The 15,315-nt window shown below is 36.9% G+C and overlaps 1 protein-coding gene across 1 annotated transcript in view; it reads left to right on the top strand.

Moving 5' to 3' along the window:
* Nucleotides 1–15,315, top strand: part of srp68 (signal recognition particle 68) — a 119,893-nt gene that overhangs the window by 96,533 nt on the left and 8,045 nt on the right. Inside the window, exons 9-12 of the mRNA XM_073851569.1 lie at nucleotides 9,236–9,334; nucleotides 12,996–13,063; nucleotides 13,192–13,345; nucleotides 14,614–14,708. Coding sequence (XP_073707670.1) covers nucleotides 9,236–9,334; nucleotides 12,996–13,063; nucleotides 13,192–13,345; nucleotides 14,614–14,708 — 416 coding nt within the window. The remainder of the gene's footprint in view (nucleotides 1–9,235; nucleotides 9,335–12,995; nucleotides 13,064–13,191; nucleotides 13,346–14,613; nucleotides 14,709–15,315) is intronic.

The following is a 15,315-nucleotide window of genomic DNA, read 5'->3' as shown; positions in this document are numbered from 1 at the left end:
ATACCCATTAGAACACATCAAGACCTGAATTCAGCTATTTGAGCAAATTTATTCAAAACTCTAAGCATTCCTTCACCGTGTACAGCTTCAGCACGTACTCTCTCTGTATATCTGCTCACAAACGACCTAATTTGCACGAATTAGAACGCCTTTAAAATTAAAATATTACAGCGATTTAACTCTAAATACCCATTACAACACATCAACAGCTAAATCAGTTTGTGATCTGTTTTATTTCAAAGTTGAAGTACTGTCTTCAGCAAATGTGTTACACAGACGAGCTTCACGGCTCGGAGCTAACCCGACTGAGAATTATACATGACTGAACGTCTTTTAAAAGCATTTAAATAAAAACACTCCAGCGATTGTACACTATAAATATAGAAGAATATTTTAAAGAGCTACATTGGGTGTAAATGAGCTATTTCAAACGTTTTACTAACGAACATGAGATGTATGGCTGCATTATCAGTCTGTCAACAAATACATCATTTGCACGTCTTTTAAAGGCATTTAAATAAAAACACTCCAGCGATTGCACACAATAAATATAGAAGAAAATTTTAAAGAGCCGCATTGAATGCAAATGACCTGTTTCAAAGGTTTTTAAGGAACATAAGGCTGCATTATCAGTCTGTCAACAAAGAATTCATTTGCACGTCTTTTAAAGGTAATCAAATAAAAACATTCCAGCGATTGCACACAATAAATATAGAAGAATATTTTAAAGAGCTGCATTGAGTGCAAATGAGCTGTTTGCACTGCTTAGTTCTTCGTCTGCATCATCAAAGACATCATTTGCACGTCTTTTAAAGGTATTTAAATACAAAAACTGCAGCGATTTAACACAATAATAGTATAGTAATATATTACAAAGGTTAAATGCTTGCTTATTTCTGCTTTTCGGCTCAACCGCACGGCAACGCGACGCGGCTTTGAAGCAGGCGCTCATCACATATTCTAGTATGGCAAGCCGTTTTAACCTAAAATCCACACACGATCCTCTATGGCAAGCTGTTTTAGCCTAAAATATACTAAGCATTTCTAGTCGTACTGCCATTTTTACTAGCAACAATTCAATTACAGAGCTCTAAGTGTTCTGGGCTGGCCCTTTTGCCCGAAGGCTGCCCAATTTGGCTCTCCAAGCCAACATTTAAAGTTTGTCATCGAACTTTAGCTTCTAGTTATTATTAAACTTCTTCTGAGACTAAAATTCTATACGCTACTCCTCCTAGAGCTTTAAGGCTACAAGCCCCAAATTCGGCGGAGCCCTGGGCCCTGGTCACCAAAGTGTTGCTATATCTTTTTGGAATGATCAGACTTACAGTTGATTTAATAATAATTTTTTTACATTAAAAATTTCTATGGGATTTCAATGGGCTGAGAAAAAATGCGCCATCTAAAGGCGCAATACCTCTCCACTGAAGAGGCGGGACTCAACCTCTTACTTACAGTCACTCTGAAATCGGTGGAAATACAAATAAATACCGCTTTTTAAAATTTAAATATTACAGCGATTTAACTCTAAATACCCATTAGAACACATCAACAGCTAAATTCAGTGGTTTGAGAGCAGTTCTTGTAAAAGGAAAGCTTGCACCCTTCAGCGAGTATACAAGCCGTCAGCACGAACTCTCTCTGTATGTGCTCATAAACAAAATAATTTGCACGAATTAGAACGCCTTTAAAATTAATATATTTCAGCGATTTATTTGTAAATACCCATTAGAACAGTGTTTCTCAACTCCAGTCCTCGGGACCCACTGCTCTGCACATTTTGTATGTCTTCCTCATTTAAGGCACCTGATTTTGATCATCAGCTCATTAGTAGAAAGATTCATGAACTGAACTGAGTGTGTCAGACTCAGAAACATACAAAATGTGCAGAGCAGTGGGTCCCGAGGACTGGAGTTGAGAAACACTGCATTAGAACACATCAACAAATCAGCCTTTTGTGATCTGTTTTATTTCAAAGTTAACTTAGCTCCGAGCCGTGAAGCTCGTCTGTATAACACACATTTGCTGAAGACAGTGCTTTAACGTTACCCGACTGAGAATTAGACTGCACGTCTTTTAAAAGCATTTAAATAAAAACACTCCAGCGATCCAACACAATAAATATAAAAGAATATTTTAAAGAACTACATTAGCTGCAAATGAGCTATTCAATAGGTTTCAACGAACATGTTACCAAGCTGTGACCCACACTTTCACTTTGACTTCGGTGGAAAATGCATATAAATAACACCTTTAAAATTACAATATTCCAGCCATTTAATTTTAAATACCCATTAGAACACATCAAGACCTGAATTCAGCTGTTTGAGCGAATTTATTCAAAACCCTAAGCACAGATTGCCTTCAACGAGTATACATGGAGACGAACGACATAATTTGCACGAATTAGAACGCCTTTAAAATTACAATATTGCAGCGATTTAATTCATTCCACCCATTAGAAAATATCAACAGCTAAATGCAGTTGTTTGTGAGTTTTTTTTTTTTTTCATACAGAGAGCGCTGTGTTCAGCAGTGTAGACATGAGCTCCGAGATGTCCGTCTGAGAATTATACATGACTGCACTTCTTTTAAAGGCATGTAAATACAAACACTCCAGCGATTGCACACAATAAATATAGAAGAATATTTTAAAGACCTGCATTGGGTGCAAATGACTTTTTTCATAGGCTTAACTAACAGGAGATGCACGGCTGCATTTATGTGTCTGTTAACAAAGACATCATTTGCACGTCTTTTAAAGGTATTTTAATACAAACACTCCAGCGATTCCACACAATAAATATAGAAGAATATTTTAAAGACCTACATTGAGTTCAAATGACTTTTTTCACAGGCTTAACTAACTAACATTGAATGCACTGCTCAGTCTTCGTCTGCATCAAAGACATCATTTGCACGTCTTTTAAATGTATTTAAATACAAACACTCCAGCGATTAAACACAATAATAGTAGAGTAATATATTACACAGCTTAAATGCTTGCTTATTTCTGCTTTTAGGCTCAACCGCACAGCAACGCGTCGTGGCTTTCAAGCACGCGCTGTACACTTGTTGTATGGCAAGCCGTTTTAACCTAAAATACACATAAATCCTCTATGGCAAGCTGTTTTAGCCTAAAATATACTAAGTATTACTTTTCGTGATAGCATTTTTACTAGCAACAATTCAATCAGAGAGCTCTAAGGGTTCTGGGCTGGCCCTTTTGCCCGAAGGCTGCCCGGTTTGCTTCTCCAAGCCAACATTTAAAGTTTGTCATCGAACTTTAGCTTCTAGTTATTATTATATTTTTTCTGAGACTAAATTTTTATACGCTACTCCTCCTAGGCCTTTAATGCCACAAGCCCCAAACTTGGCAGAGACCTGGGCCCTGGTCATGAAAGTGTTGCTATATCTATTTGGACTGATCAGACTTACAGTTGATTTATTATTTTTACATGAAAAATTCCTATAGGATTTCAATGGGCTGAGAAAAAATGCCTCCTCTAAAGGAGCAATTCACTCCACTGAATGGAAATATGTCCCATAGACCAGCGGTTCCCAACCGGGGGGTCCCGACCCACTAGGGGGCCTCAGTGATCCGCGAGATTTCTTAAAATTAATTTAAATGTTATCCTATAATTGTTTAATTTCATTATTAATGTGCTAAATGAAAAGAATAAAAGCACAACCTCTCTCGTGTTCTGTGATTGATTGCTTCAGACTTGGCGCAGCAAGCCTCATCGCACTGTTAAATCCAGACTGAATGGCGGCTCAAAACTTCCAAACGCTGTACGCAAACTAATGTTTCATCTCTCGGCTGCATGCATGAAGCAAACCGTCGCGCTAATTTAAAGGTAAAGACGATTAGTGTAGGCTAATAATAGAGAACTTGCGGGTGCCTAATGTATAACACTCGTGTATATCAGAGTCGTACATTAGACACGCAATTGATTCACAAACTATGCGTGTTCTCGGGGCTCTTATCCCTATCTTATTTTTGCGTGACATTTCAAAACATTTTCCTAGTTGTCCAAATTATTGTCCTGTGAGTGTTTTATAATGGATGCGCACCCATTAGAAGAGGAATGAGGCTCGGTGTTTATGAGCATCAGGCGTGCACTGACAGAGTTCACTGATCCCGTCTTCGTCAAACCTTTACATCGATGTGTTTCAACAGATTTAGAATGTATTTGCTGTATTTTAAATTTGTGTATTATTTTTTAATGGATACAAACAGTAGCTATTCAGTCAGTCAAGTTCAAAGGTATAGGTTTAGTGGTCTTTTGGTATGTCCCTGTTGTTTAATTAAGAAAAAGTCTAACTTATTTAAGAAAAAGTAGCCTACTATGAAGTTGTAAAGAATGTCTGAAGTAAAGAATTCAGGAGCTTTAAGTGTGTGTGTGTGTGTGTGTGTGTGTGTGTACCTGGTATTCATCACGTTATGGGGACCAAATGTCCCCACAAGGATAGGAATACCAGTAGATTTTGACCGTGTGGGGACATTTCTCAGGTCCCCATGAGGAAACAGGCTTATAAATCATGCACAATGAGGTTTTTTTGAGGAAGTAAAAGTGTGCACAATCTCCTGTGAGGGCTAGGTTTAGGTGTAGGGCCATAGAAAGTACGGTTTGTACAGTATAAAAACCATTATGCCTATGGAATGTCCCCATAAAACATGTAAACCCAACATGTGTGTGTGTGTGTGTGTGTGTAATTTTAAAAAGTTAGAATTGAGCAGAGGTTTTCTTTAAAGATTAGGTATATTTAAAATTTTAATTTAAAGTTTGTTTGAATTTTTTTTTTGAGTTTTTTATAACATACAGTAGAAGAATAAAAAGGCAAAACAGTTGTTTTGGTTAATAAAAAAAGGTTTAAAAATAAAAAAATTTCTCTTTAGTGTGGAAGTGCAGTATAAGAGGACATGTCAGGCATAGGGGGGCCTTGCAAAATTGACCGGAGAAGGAGGGGGGCCCTGGGGAAAAAAGGTTGGGAACCCCTGCCACAGACTTACATGGGCTGAGAAAAAATGCGCCCTCTAAAGGAGTAATTCCACTCCACTCAACAGGAGATTGCTGAGCTCTTACCTACTTTCACTTTCACATCGGTGGAAAATGCAAATAAATAACGCTTTAAAATAACGCTGTTTGTGAGCCGTTTTATTCAAAACCCTAAGCATTTCCTTCACCGCGTACAGCTTGCCTTCAACGCGTATACGTGGTCACAAACGACATAATTTGCACGAATTTGACAGCCTTTAAAATTACAATATTGCAGCGATTTAATTCAGTCCACCCATTAGAAAATATCAAGAGCTAAATGCAGGTGTTTGTGAGCAGTTTTTTTTTTTTTTCATACAGAGAGCGCTGTGTTCAGCAGTGTGTTAGACTTGAGCTTCACGGCTCTGAGATGTCCGTCTGCGAACTATACATCACTGAACGTCTTTTAAAGGTATTTAAATACAAACACTAAATTCAACACAATAAATATAGAAGAATATTTTAAAGAGCTGCATTGAGTGCAAATGAGCTGTTTCATATGTTTAAATAACTAACATGGGATGCACGGCTGCATTTATCCGTCTGTGTCAACAAAGACATCATTTGCACGTCTTTTAAAGGTATTTAAATACAAACACTCCAGCGATTCAGCACAATAATAGTAGAGTAACCGCACAGCAACGGGTCGTGGCTTTGAGGCACGCGCTCCACACATTAGTCTTCTATGGCAAACAGTTTTAGCCTAAAATATACTAAGCATTACTTGTCGTAATAGCATTTTTACTAGTAACAATTCAATTAGAGAGCTCTAAGTGTTCTGGCCCTTTTGCCCCAAGGCTGCCCGGTTTGGCTCTCCAAGCCAACATTTAAAGTTTGTCATCGAACTTTAGCTTCTAGTTATTATTATTATTATTATTATTATTATTAATCTTCTGAGACTAAATTTTATACGCTACTCCTCCTAGGGCTTTAAGGCTACAAGCCCCAAACTCGGCGGAGCCCTGAGCCCTGACCAACCAGATTGTTGCTATATCTTTTTAGACTGATCAGACTTAGAGTTTATTTATTATTAATTTTTGAATGTGAAAAAAATTCCCATAGACTTGCATAGGCTGAGAAAAAATGCCCCCTCTAAAGGAGCAATTCCTCTCCACTGAATGGAAAAATGTCCCATAGACTTTCATGGGCTGATGAAAAATGCGCCCTCTAAAGGAGCGATTCCACTCCACTCAACAGGAGAGCGGTGACCTACTTTCACTTTGAAATCGTGGAAAATACAAATAACTACCGCCTTTAAATTATAATATTCCAGCGATTTAATTCTAAATACCCATTAGAACACATCAAGAGCTAAATTCAGCTGATTGTGAGCTGTTTAATTCAAAACCGAAAGCTTTCCTTCAGCGCGTATACATGCCTTCAGCGCGACATCATTTGCACGTCTTTTAAAGGTATTTAAATGCAAACACTCCAGCAATTCAACACAATAAATATAGAAGAACATTTTAAAGAGCTACATTGAGTGCAAATGAGCTGCTTTATATGTTTAACTAACTACCCTGCTGAAAAAAACTGCTAATACCAGCCTAGGCTGGTTGGCTGGTCTTAGCTGGTTTAAAGGGATAGTTCACCCAAAAATGATAATTTGATGTTTATTTGTTTACCCCCAGGGCATCCAAGATGTAGGTGACTTTGTTTCCTCAGCAGAACACAAACGAAGATTTTTAACAAAAACCGGTGCAGTCTATCAGTCAAATAATGGCAGTCAATGGTTACCAAATCTTTAGAGGAAAGAAAAGCATACACAGACAAATCCAAATTACACCCTGCGGCTTGTGACGATACACTGATGTCCTAAGACACGAAACAATCAGTTTTTGTGAGAAACTGAACAGTATTTATATGATTTTTTACCTTTGATACACAGCCACGTCCATCTCTCCTGAGCACGAGTTTAGCTTTCGGCTCGTTACATGTGAACACGTTCTGACGTAGTATACGTAGCTATCTGTCGCGTGTATACGACACTCATTGTTTACACAGTGCACACAGACTGTGGGTATAGCAGCTATTCAAAATGGTAATTACTTGCGCTTATCCTGATTGTTCAAACCGATTTAAAGCTAAAAGATTACATTTGCTTGCGCAAACTCATCCGGGACTTTTAACCGATTTCCCCTTACGGTGTTTGAGAAATAAATCGGATGTGGATCATTATATTGGATTTCAACATTTAAAGCAGATGCATTCTGCTTTCTGTCTTTAATGTTACTCCATAAAAAAAATTACAATAAAAAAAATTGTTCATTTGTCTTGGCTTCTTTTATGTATTTATGTATGCATTTATTTATTGCTCTAACAAGAATCAGTATATAATGGAAACGATGCAATGTTAATATGATTCAGAGATGAAGGCAATAATGCTAATGTTGTCCAAAAGAGGGGGCCACAGGATAACCAATCCTTCAAGATCTCAATTCAAAGACCTATTTACAGTGTTTCATTTAGATGACAGAACGTTGAAATAGTAAAGAGGGAAAACAATTACAAGCATATGAAAACAACACAAAAAATTGTTTCACATCCAGCTAGCCAACTCTGTTGAACCAGCTGTCATAGCCTAGTCTGCTTTTTTATTTGAATATGAAATGGCAAGGGCGCATTTTCGCAGCGGGGCAGCTCAAGAACGCAGGAGCTGCATTGAGTGCAAATGAGCTGTTTCATATGTTTAAATAACTAACATGGGATGCACGGCTGCATTTATCCGTCTGTGTCAACAAAGACATCATTTGCACGTCTTTTAAAGGTATTTAAATACAAACACTCCAGCGATTCAACACAATAATAGTAGAGTAACCGCACAGCAACCCGTCGTGGCTTTGATGGCAAGCCGTTTTAGCCTAAAATATACTAAGCATTACTTGTCGTAATAGCATTTTTACTAGTAACAATTCAATTAGAGAGCTCTAAGTGTTCTGGCCCTTTTGCCCCAAGGCTGCCCGGTTTGGCTCTCCAAGCCGACATTTAAAATTGTCATCGAACTTTAGCTTCTAGTTGTTATTACAGTGCATTTAAAGCTTGAATGTTTGTCCCCACCAGGAGACTAGAACTTTCTAAATCCAAAGTGAAATGTATCATGATCTAGACCCGCGTTTCCCATCTCCAGCCCCACAACCCCCCGGAAATATTTTGCATGCCTCTCTTAGTTAACACACCTAATTATACGATAACCAGCTAGTTAGAAGAGAGCTACGTGCATAAACTGTGTTTCGATTGACATGATCCCTACACAGTGTCCATTTCTCCCTACTCCCTAAGCAGGGGAAATCCGTTAAAATTTACTTCACTTCGGAACGTTCATTTATGGATTTGCCCTTTGCCGGTGCCCGTAGCGTCTTCACATACAGATAAAACTGTGAAATGTAACATTATATACCTCTAAATAAATAAATTTTAATTCCTGTCACGTACTATTTAATGCCCTTATGGAATATATATCACTTGTTTCGAACTGGAATCATGGCGGAATACATGATGATGTCAACTTTGCAGGGCACTTTATGGTCGAATAGAACAATTGCCATACGTGATAAGAGATACATACAAAATATGCAGAGCAGGGGGGCGCGAGGACTGACGTTGGGAAACGCTGATCTAGGGGGTGAAACATAAAAGTGACAAAGGTTTTTTTATTACTTTATTTCTATTTTTCCTGAACAGCCCTTAACTCCTACAGCTTTCTAGAAGTCTGGTTTTAGGCTTTTACAAAACATTTACTCATAGGAACATAGTGTTAATTATTATAATCTTAGTAATAATAGTTAAAATTGGAGTCATCTTACACTTGGACAAGATATATCCAACGGCACATAATGGAGTTATAACACTGCAACCTCACACCAGATACAGCTACCAGAGTAGCTCAGCTCAACTAAATGCACAGCTCTCTTCCTCTGAACTCACAAACAGAGTAAACTCATAAACTGAGTTTATAAGCACACCAATCCACACTCCTGGACTACATATCTTGTTAGGCTGGTGCACACTTAGATTTGTTTGATCTGGTGTGAAAGGTGTTTCCTGTACTTAACACACAGTCTGCACCACAAGCTTTGTGAAAACTCTGTTATGGCTATAGAGCACATGCAGTTTGAAAAATAGAATTTCACTGTACAGTTGCACATGCAATATATAATAAGAGCAGGTATCCTGACTGTTCTGTCTGTTACTGTTCACAGGCAGATAATGAAGAGACAAAGGAGCGCCTCTATGAGAGCCTGCTGGCGGAGTGTAGAGACACCATCCAAGCTGTCAGAGAGGAGCTCAGGACTGATGTGGTAAGAGGCCCATTACTGCTGTGTTACACTTTCCTAAATATGATTATGTGATGCATCAATGTACCCTTAGTGAGATTTTAGCAGTGTGCTCTCTCTCTCTTGCTCTTTCAGTTTCTTAGGTGCTTTATTGGCATGACAATAATTTGTACATTTGTATTGCCAAAACACTGGCGTTGCTGCATACAGTCAAAACAGTGCAAAATTAGAGTAATATTAAATGTTAAAAATAATGGCTTTTAGTTATACTTTAATGTTGAATGGCTATAATTGTTTGGCTAAAACCGTTATTTTTACAAAGAGATTGGTGGGTCTATTAGTAAAATCTGTTGACTTCAGCAATCTTTGTTACATTATTTGCCAATGGTGACCATTCAAAAATGTGTAATCTCAAAAATGTCTGTAACTCATGACAAGCAGTATTAATACCTGTATTATATCTATGGTGTTAAAGCAGTATTATATCTTAATACCCTTTTAGAATTTGGTTTCGGATCTTCATTTTTACGGCCATATATGGTTCAGTTCTGGAGGTATTGGGATCTAAATATTTTTCCAGCAGTAAATTGTTACATTGCCAGTGGTCAAAAATTAAACGTGGGCCACTTTGCATACAGATGATACTTATTTTTTCTTTTAAAGAGGAATTTCTGAAGAACAAATAATGTTGAAACTAGAAATCTTGTTGATTCCTGTATCTTGTTTCCTTCTGTCAAAACTACTGCATTCAACGCACCTGACTGCCACAAATCTTCTTTTCCCAAAGTTTGTTTACCTGTAACTCAAGAAGTATTAAAGACATTTCATTATGATTTTAGATTCTAGTACTTATCTTCGTTTTCAAGGCCCTATATAATTTACCTAGAGAGATGGGGATCTCAATCCAGCTCCATTTTCAGTATTTGAAAACAAAATGTTTACGACTTTGTATACAGCTTATACTTACTGTATTTAAAGAGGAATGTCTAAAGAATAACGTTACATTTATCTTGTTTCCCTCTATCGAAACAATTGCATAGTACCGAAATGTTCCCTTTTTTTAACAGTTGCCATTGGCATATAATGTAGCAAGGATTGCTACATTAGTCAACAGATTTTACTAATAGACCTACCAATCTCTTTGTAAAAATAACACGATGCTGCTATCTTTCTCGAGTCATTTTAGCCCTATGTAATTTGGCTCTGAATCTCAGGAGAAAATTGTCATTTGATCCCCCTCTACAAAATAGTGGTTTACTCAGTGAATATACATTAATGAAATGTTATAGTTTGGCTTTCATCATTATACACGTTTATATATCTTCACAACAAATATTGGCAAAATCTAAAATTTGAGCCAATGACCCAAATTTAAAATATACCATCTTTGTTGTTTCTACTTTAATTTCTAGATTAAGTATGCAATTTATACAGTATAATATTATATTGATATGCAATTAATTGAGATATTAATTACAGAAATGTGTGAATAACAAGTAGATGGAATAGAAATAGAATAGAAAGTGCTAGTGTTAGAGGGTGAAGCTTTAGCCGTTTCTTGAAGATGGCTGTTAAGGCTCAACTGCTTTGATTGAGATCCCTGATCACCTGCAGGGAACTGTTATATATGTGTTTGTGTGTGTGTGTGTGTGTGTATATGTGTGTAAATATAAATATATAAAAATATATAAGATTTGATCTCATCGTCTATCTGGAATGACATGAAGAAACAGAACAAACTGAGACAGACTAAATCCAGAAGAACTGTGGCAACTTCTCTAAGATGCTTCAAGAGACCTACCTGCAAAGCTACCTGGAAAAACTATGCGCAAGTGCACCTAGGGCTAAAGCTGCTTTAAACGCAAAGGATGGTCACACCAAATGTTTTAATTTAGTTAATAGAGGATAATTAATTAAAAAAAATACTATTTATGACATCATTTTTGAATGCATCCTCATTTTATAGCATTTTTACACAAGTGCCCAAAACTTTTAATAGTAGGGGTGTAAATATTAATCGATTTGTATCGATGCATCGATTATGCAGCCGACGATTCAATGCATCGATTCGTCTGCAAGAGTATCAATTAATGTGTTTATTTTGCCGCCTGTTTGTTCACTTGTCTATTTTTAGCATCCGTTCCGACCTTTCTTTTACTGTATATGGCTCCGACGTATTAAGCGTACTACCTACTCCTAAGCTGCGGGTGGCGCTAACCTCATTATTGTCTTCACACGCGTTACTTTCGTTTCACAGTCTATCTATGTTGTTCATGTTCACACACCTCATGTTGTCTGACTTTCAAGAGCGATGATTTTGAACTGATTTTGTGGAGTAGTATTCTATTTGCAGTTCATCTACTGCAGAGGATGTGTGACCATTACCTCTTAATAAGATGCAAATTGTATTTTCAAAATGTAACCAATTTTGTATGAAAGAAACTTTTTTAAAACCGCGAATAGGCTAATTGGCCATAGTAGACCTGCACTATAAGCATTAGACTTTTTTTTTTTGTTGTTGTTCTTATTACAATTTATCTGATTGTACTTTGTAGATGCAGTAACTGTTATATTTGCTGTTCTATTTGCAGTGCATTGAGCACAACTGCTTTAGTGTAACATGCACATTATGTGAATAGAATACTGTTTCTGTATTCTCAATAAAAGGCAAATTATTTACTATTTTTGTTGATTTATTTGAAACTTAATAGATATCATGTAAAAATATCTAGTATTGAATCGAATCGGATCGAATCGCATCATATCACAGGGAATTCTGAAGTATCGAAAATAATCAAATCGTTGGCTTAAGAAATCGGTATCGTATCGAATCGTCTTGAAGGCTCCGATTTACACCCCTATTTAATAGTACTGTAGCTTTGCAGGTAGGTTTCTTGAAGCATCTTGGTGACATTGCCACAGTTCATCTGGATTTAGTCTGTCTCAGTTTTTGTTTCTTCATATCATTCCAGACAGACTGGATGATGATGAGATCAGATCTCCATGAGATCTGTTGTCTCACTGGATTATTACAATTAATGGTGTATGCTGTATGTATATATTTTTTAAACTTCAAATCATAAGCATAAGTAAGTTAGCAGATAGCTCAGATTCATGCTTTCAGTTTGAATAGAAATGTTTTACAATATTACAGTTAGTCAATCTAAAATGGTATAATTGTGCATTAACAGCTGACAACATTGTTGGTGTGCAATTGAATTGCTTAGCAACTTTTGTAATGGCTGTTGTTGCTTATTAAATGTTGTTGTAAGGTTGTAAACTGCACTTTTTTTTTTCTTTTAATAGCACCTTTTAAAGACAAATGCACTGAGCAGTGTTGTCATTAAAAATTGAAAAAAAAAAAAGTGTTGTTATTCAGTTCTTTTTTTGTTAAAGATTTTTGGAGGTGGGATAGATAGGAGGATGGGATCACAAAAGGTCTGCAAGCCGGGACTCGAACTCTGGATACCCAAAATTTGTTCTATATGTTGCATGTTGCCCACAAGGCTATTGGCTCCGACAGTTCTTTTCATAATAACAAAAGATTTTAAGAATAATAAGTCTAATACTATTTTCAATCGCCACAGTCTTGCTAATTAATGACAAACACTGACATCCAAAAACCTATAATGTAAAAAACTGTTGAACTTAAAGGTGTGTGTGTTTTTGTGTTTTGCCTCCACAGAAGCAGAGAGAGAGAGCAGCAGAAGGTGCTGATAGTGGCAAGGTGTCCAACCTGCAATACCTGCACAGGTTAGTATGACAACTGGTGAAAAATCAGAAGTCATTTTTAAACTACTTGTGTTGTGATGCCTGACAATCATATGGTTATATACATATGCCTGACAATCACATGTGGTGATATACATATCTACATGCAGCTATCTGACATATATCAAGCTGTGGACTGTGGTGAGGAGGAATGAGAGCATGGCTCATGCGCTGCAAGCCAAACTGAAGGAGCCACAGACTGATGAGAACAAGAGAGGACCACGACCACAGGACCTCATACGACTCTATGACATCATCCTGCAGGTTCAGAGATCTCACATTCTTCATGCATGTAAACATTAGGGGTGTAACTGTTCTAATGGTTGACTTTGCTGTATTATCAAAAATTACAGTTCAAAACTCCAGCACATTTATTTTGTGCCCATTTACTGTCCTGGTCCAGAACTTTTCACAGCCCTATTATAATTTACATTTGATGAGCAGTTTTACTCTGAAACATGTTACAGTAAAGAAAATTAAGTCTGCTGTAACTTCTGTTATATGATTTTAAGTTTGCTGAGCAGGGCACTAATTATGAGATGATCTGAAATCACAAATCAAAGTGAGAGGTTTAGTTACATTTAAATTGACATTGCCTTTTCTAGACAGTAAGGTTAAAACTAGCTATTGACATGCACTAGTGTTTAGTTGACTGTGATATTTTTGGACTTGGACTTGACTGAGGCTTGACTGGTTAAAGACTCAAACTCTAGAATTGGACTAGGTCGCTTGCTGGTAATAAACTTTGCGATTCAAAGTTTGCACTCTTTATTTTCATTCGCTTGCTATCCTGTTCACTAATAGGCTGCATAACGTGAATGCTTATTCAATAACATTCATGTGCCACGATAGACACTCCCAAGAAAGTGATATAGAGTGTGACGAAATGAGAGGGGAGTATCACCAATAAATCAAACACAAATATTCACAGAAGACACATTTGAAATGCATGTTAATACCAGATGGAAATGGTAATGCATCTAGTCTGATCGCTTATGATCAGATCACTAAAAAACCTTTTAATTAACTCAACATTGTATAACTCTATATCATGATTAATAATATAATCATCCACTATGCACACATTTTGTACCATGATACATTGTTGCACAATATATTGCTACTTCAGAACAAATAACTACATTCAAACTGAAAACATGTTCTTTTACTTAAAACTGTATAAAATAATGGTCTTAAACAAGAATTGTAAGTAGCAGATAATCAAGAGAACTAACGCATAAAGCAGGGGTGCTCAACCCTGTTCCTGGAGATCTACCTTACTGTAGAGTTCAGCTCCAACCCTGATCAAACACACTTGAACCAATGAATTAGGATCTTAAGGAGCACTTGATGATTACAGACAGGTGTGTTTGATTAGGGTTGGAACTAAACTCTGCAGTAAGGTAGATCTCCAGAAACGTGGGTGGGCACCCCTGGCATAAAGCATCACACACCTGAACTGTATGGCTGTTATGCCTCTTTTGCTTCTAATTCCTTTAATTTTTACACTATTTTATGCATTCTTTCTTCAGAGTCTTGCTGAGCTATCATCACTGCAGGGTCTAGAGGAGGACCACACCTTCCAGAAAGAAATAGCACTCAAGACTTTGGTCTACAAAGCTTACAGGCGAGTTAGTCCATGATGACTGCTTATGTACACTGTAAAAAATGACAGTAATTTTTAATGGTAAAAGATTGTAAAAATGCTACAGTAAAAAAAACTAATAATTGGTTAATGGTAAGTTCCCCTACTAAATATGGTGAAAAACTATATTGAACATTACATGTAATTTTACGGTAGTATAGACCATTTCAAGGACATAAACAATAACAAGCGCGTTGGAACGCTACTGCGCATGTCTGGTCCCGAAGCATTTCCGGTAGTGCCATTTCTCTGATCTTTCAATACAAGCTCATACTTTTTAAGTCTAGCAAAAACGCTAGTTAAAGTTAAAAAAAAAAAAAAGCTGTTCATTATCTAATGATCGATGCTGCGTGCGTGTACACGAGAGATGGCGCTGAAAGCATATGGCAGTCTGGATGCGAACGGAAATGTTGCGTACATTTAACGTTATTCATACAATGGATGACATAAGTCTGAAGCAAGACAGTGCAACTTACCTCATGTTTTGTCCCTAAGATATATGGAGAGGTTATTCGTTATTAATTCACTTCCATTGCTTGGTCAGTCTGTATTTCTATGCAAATATTCATATTTATTAATACATTTCATT

Source organism: Garra rufa, chromosome 12 (assembly GCF_049309525.1).
Source record: "Garra rufa chromosome 12, GarRuf1.0, whole genome shotgun sequence".
Classification (NCBI taxonomy): Eukaryota; Metazoa; Chordata; class Actinopteri; order Cypriniformes; family Cyprinidae; genus Garra; species Garra rufa.
Note: the sequence above shows the minus strand (reverse complement) of the source record. Positions and strands in the feature narration are given on the sequence as shown.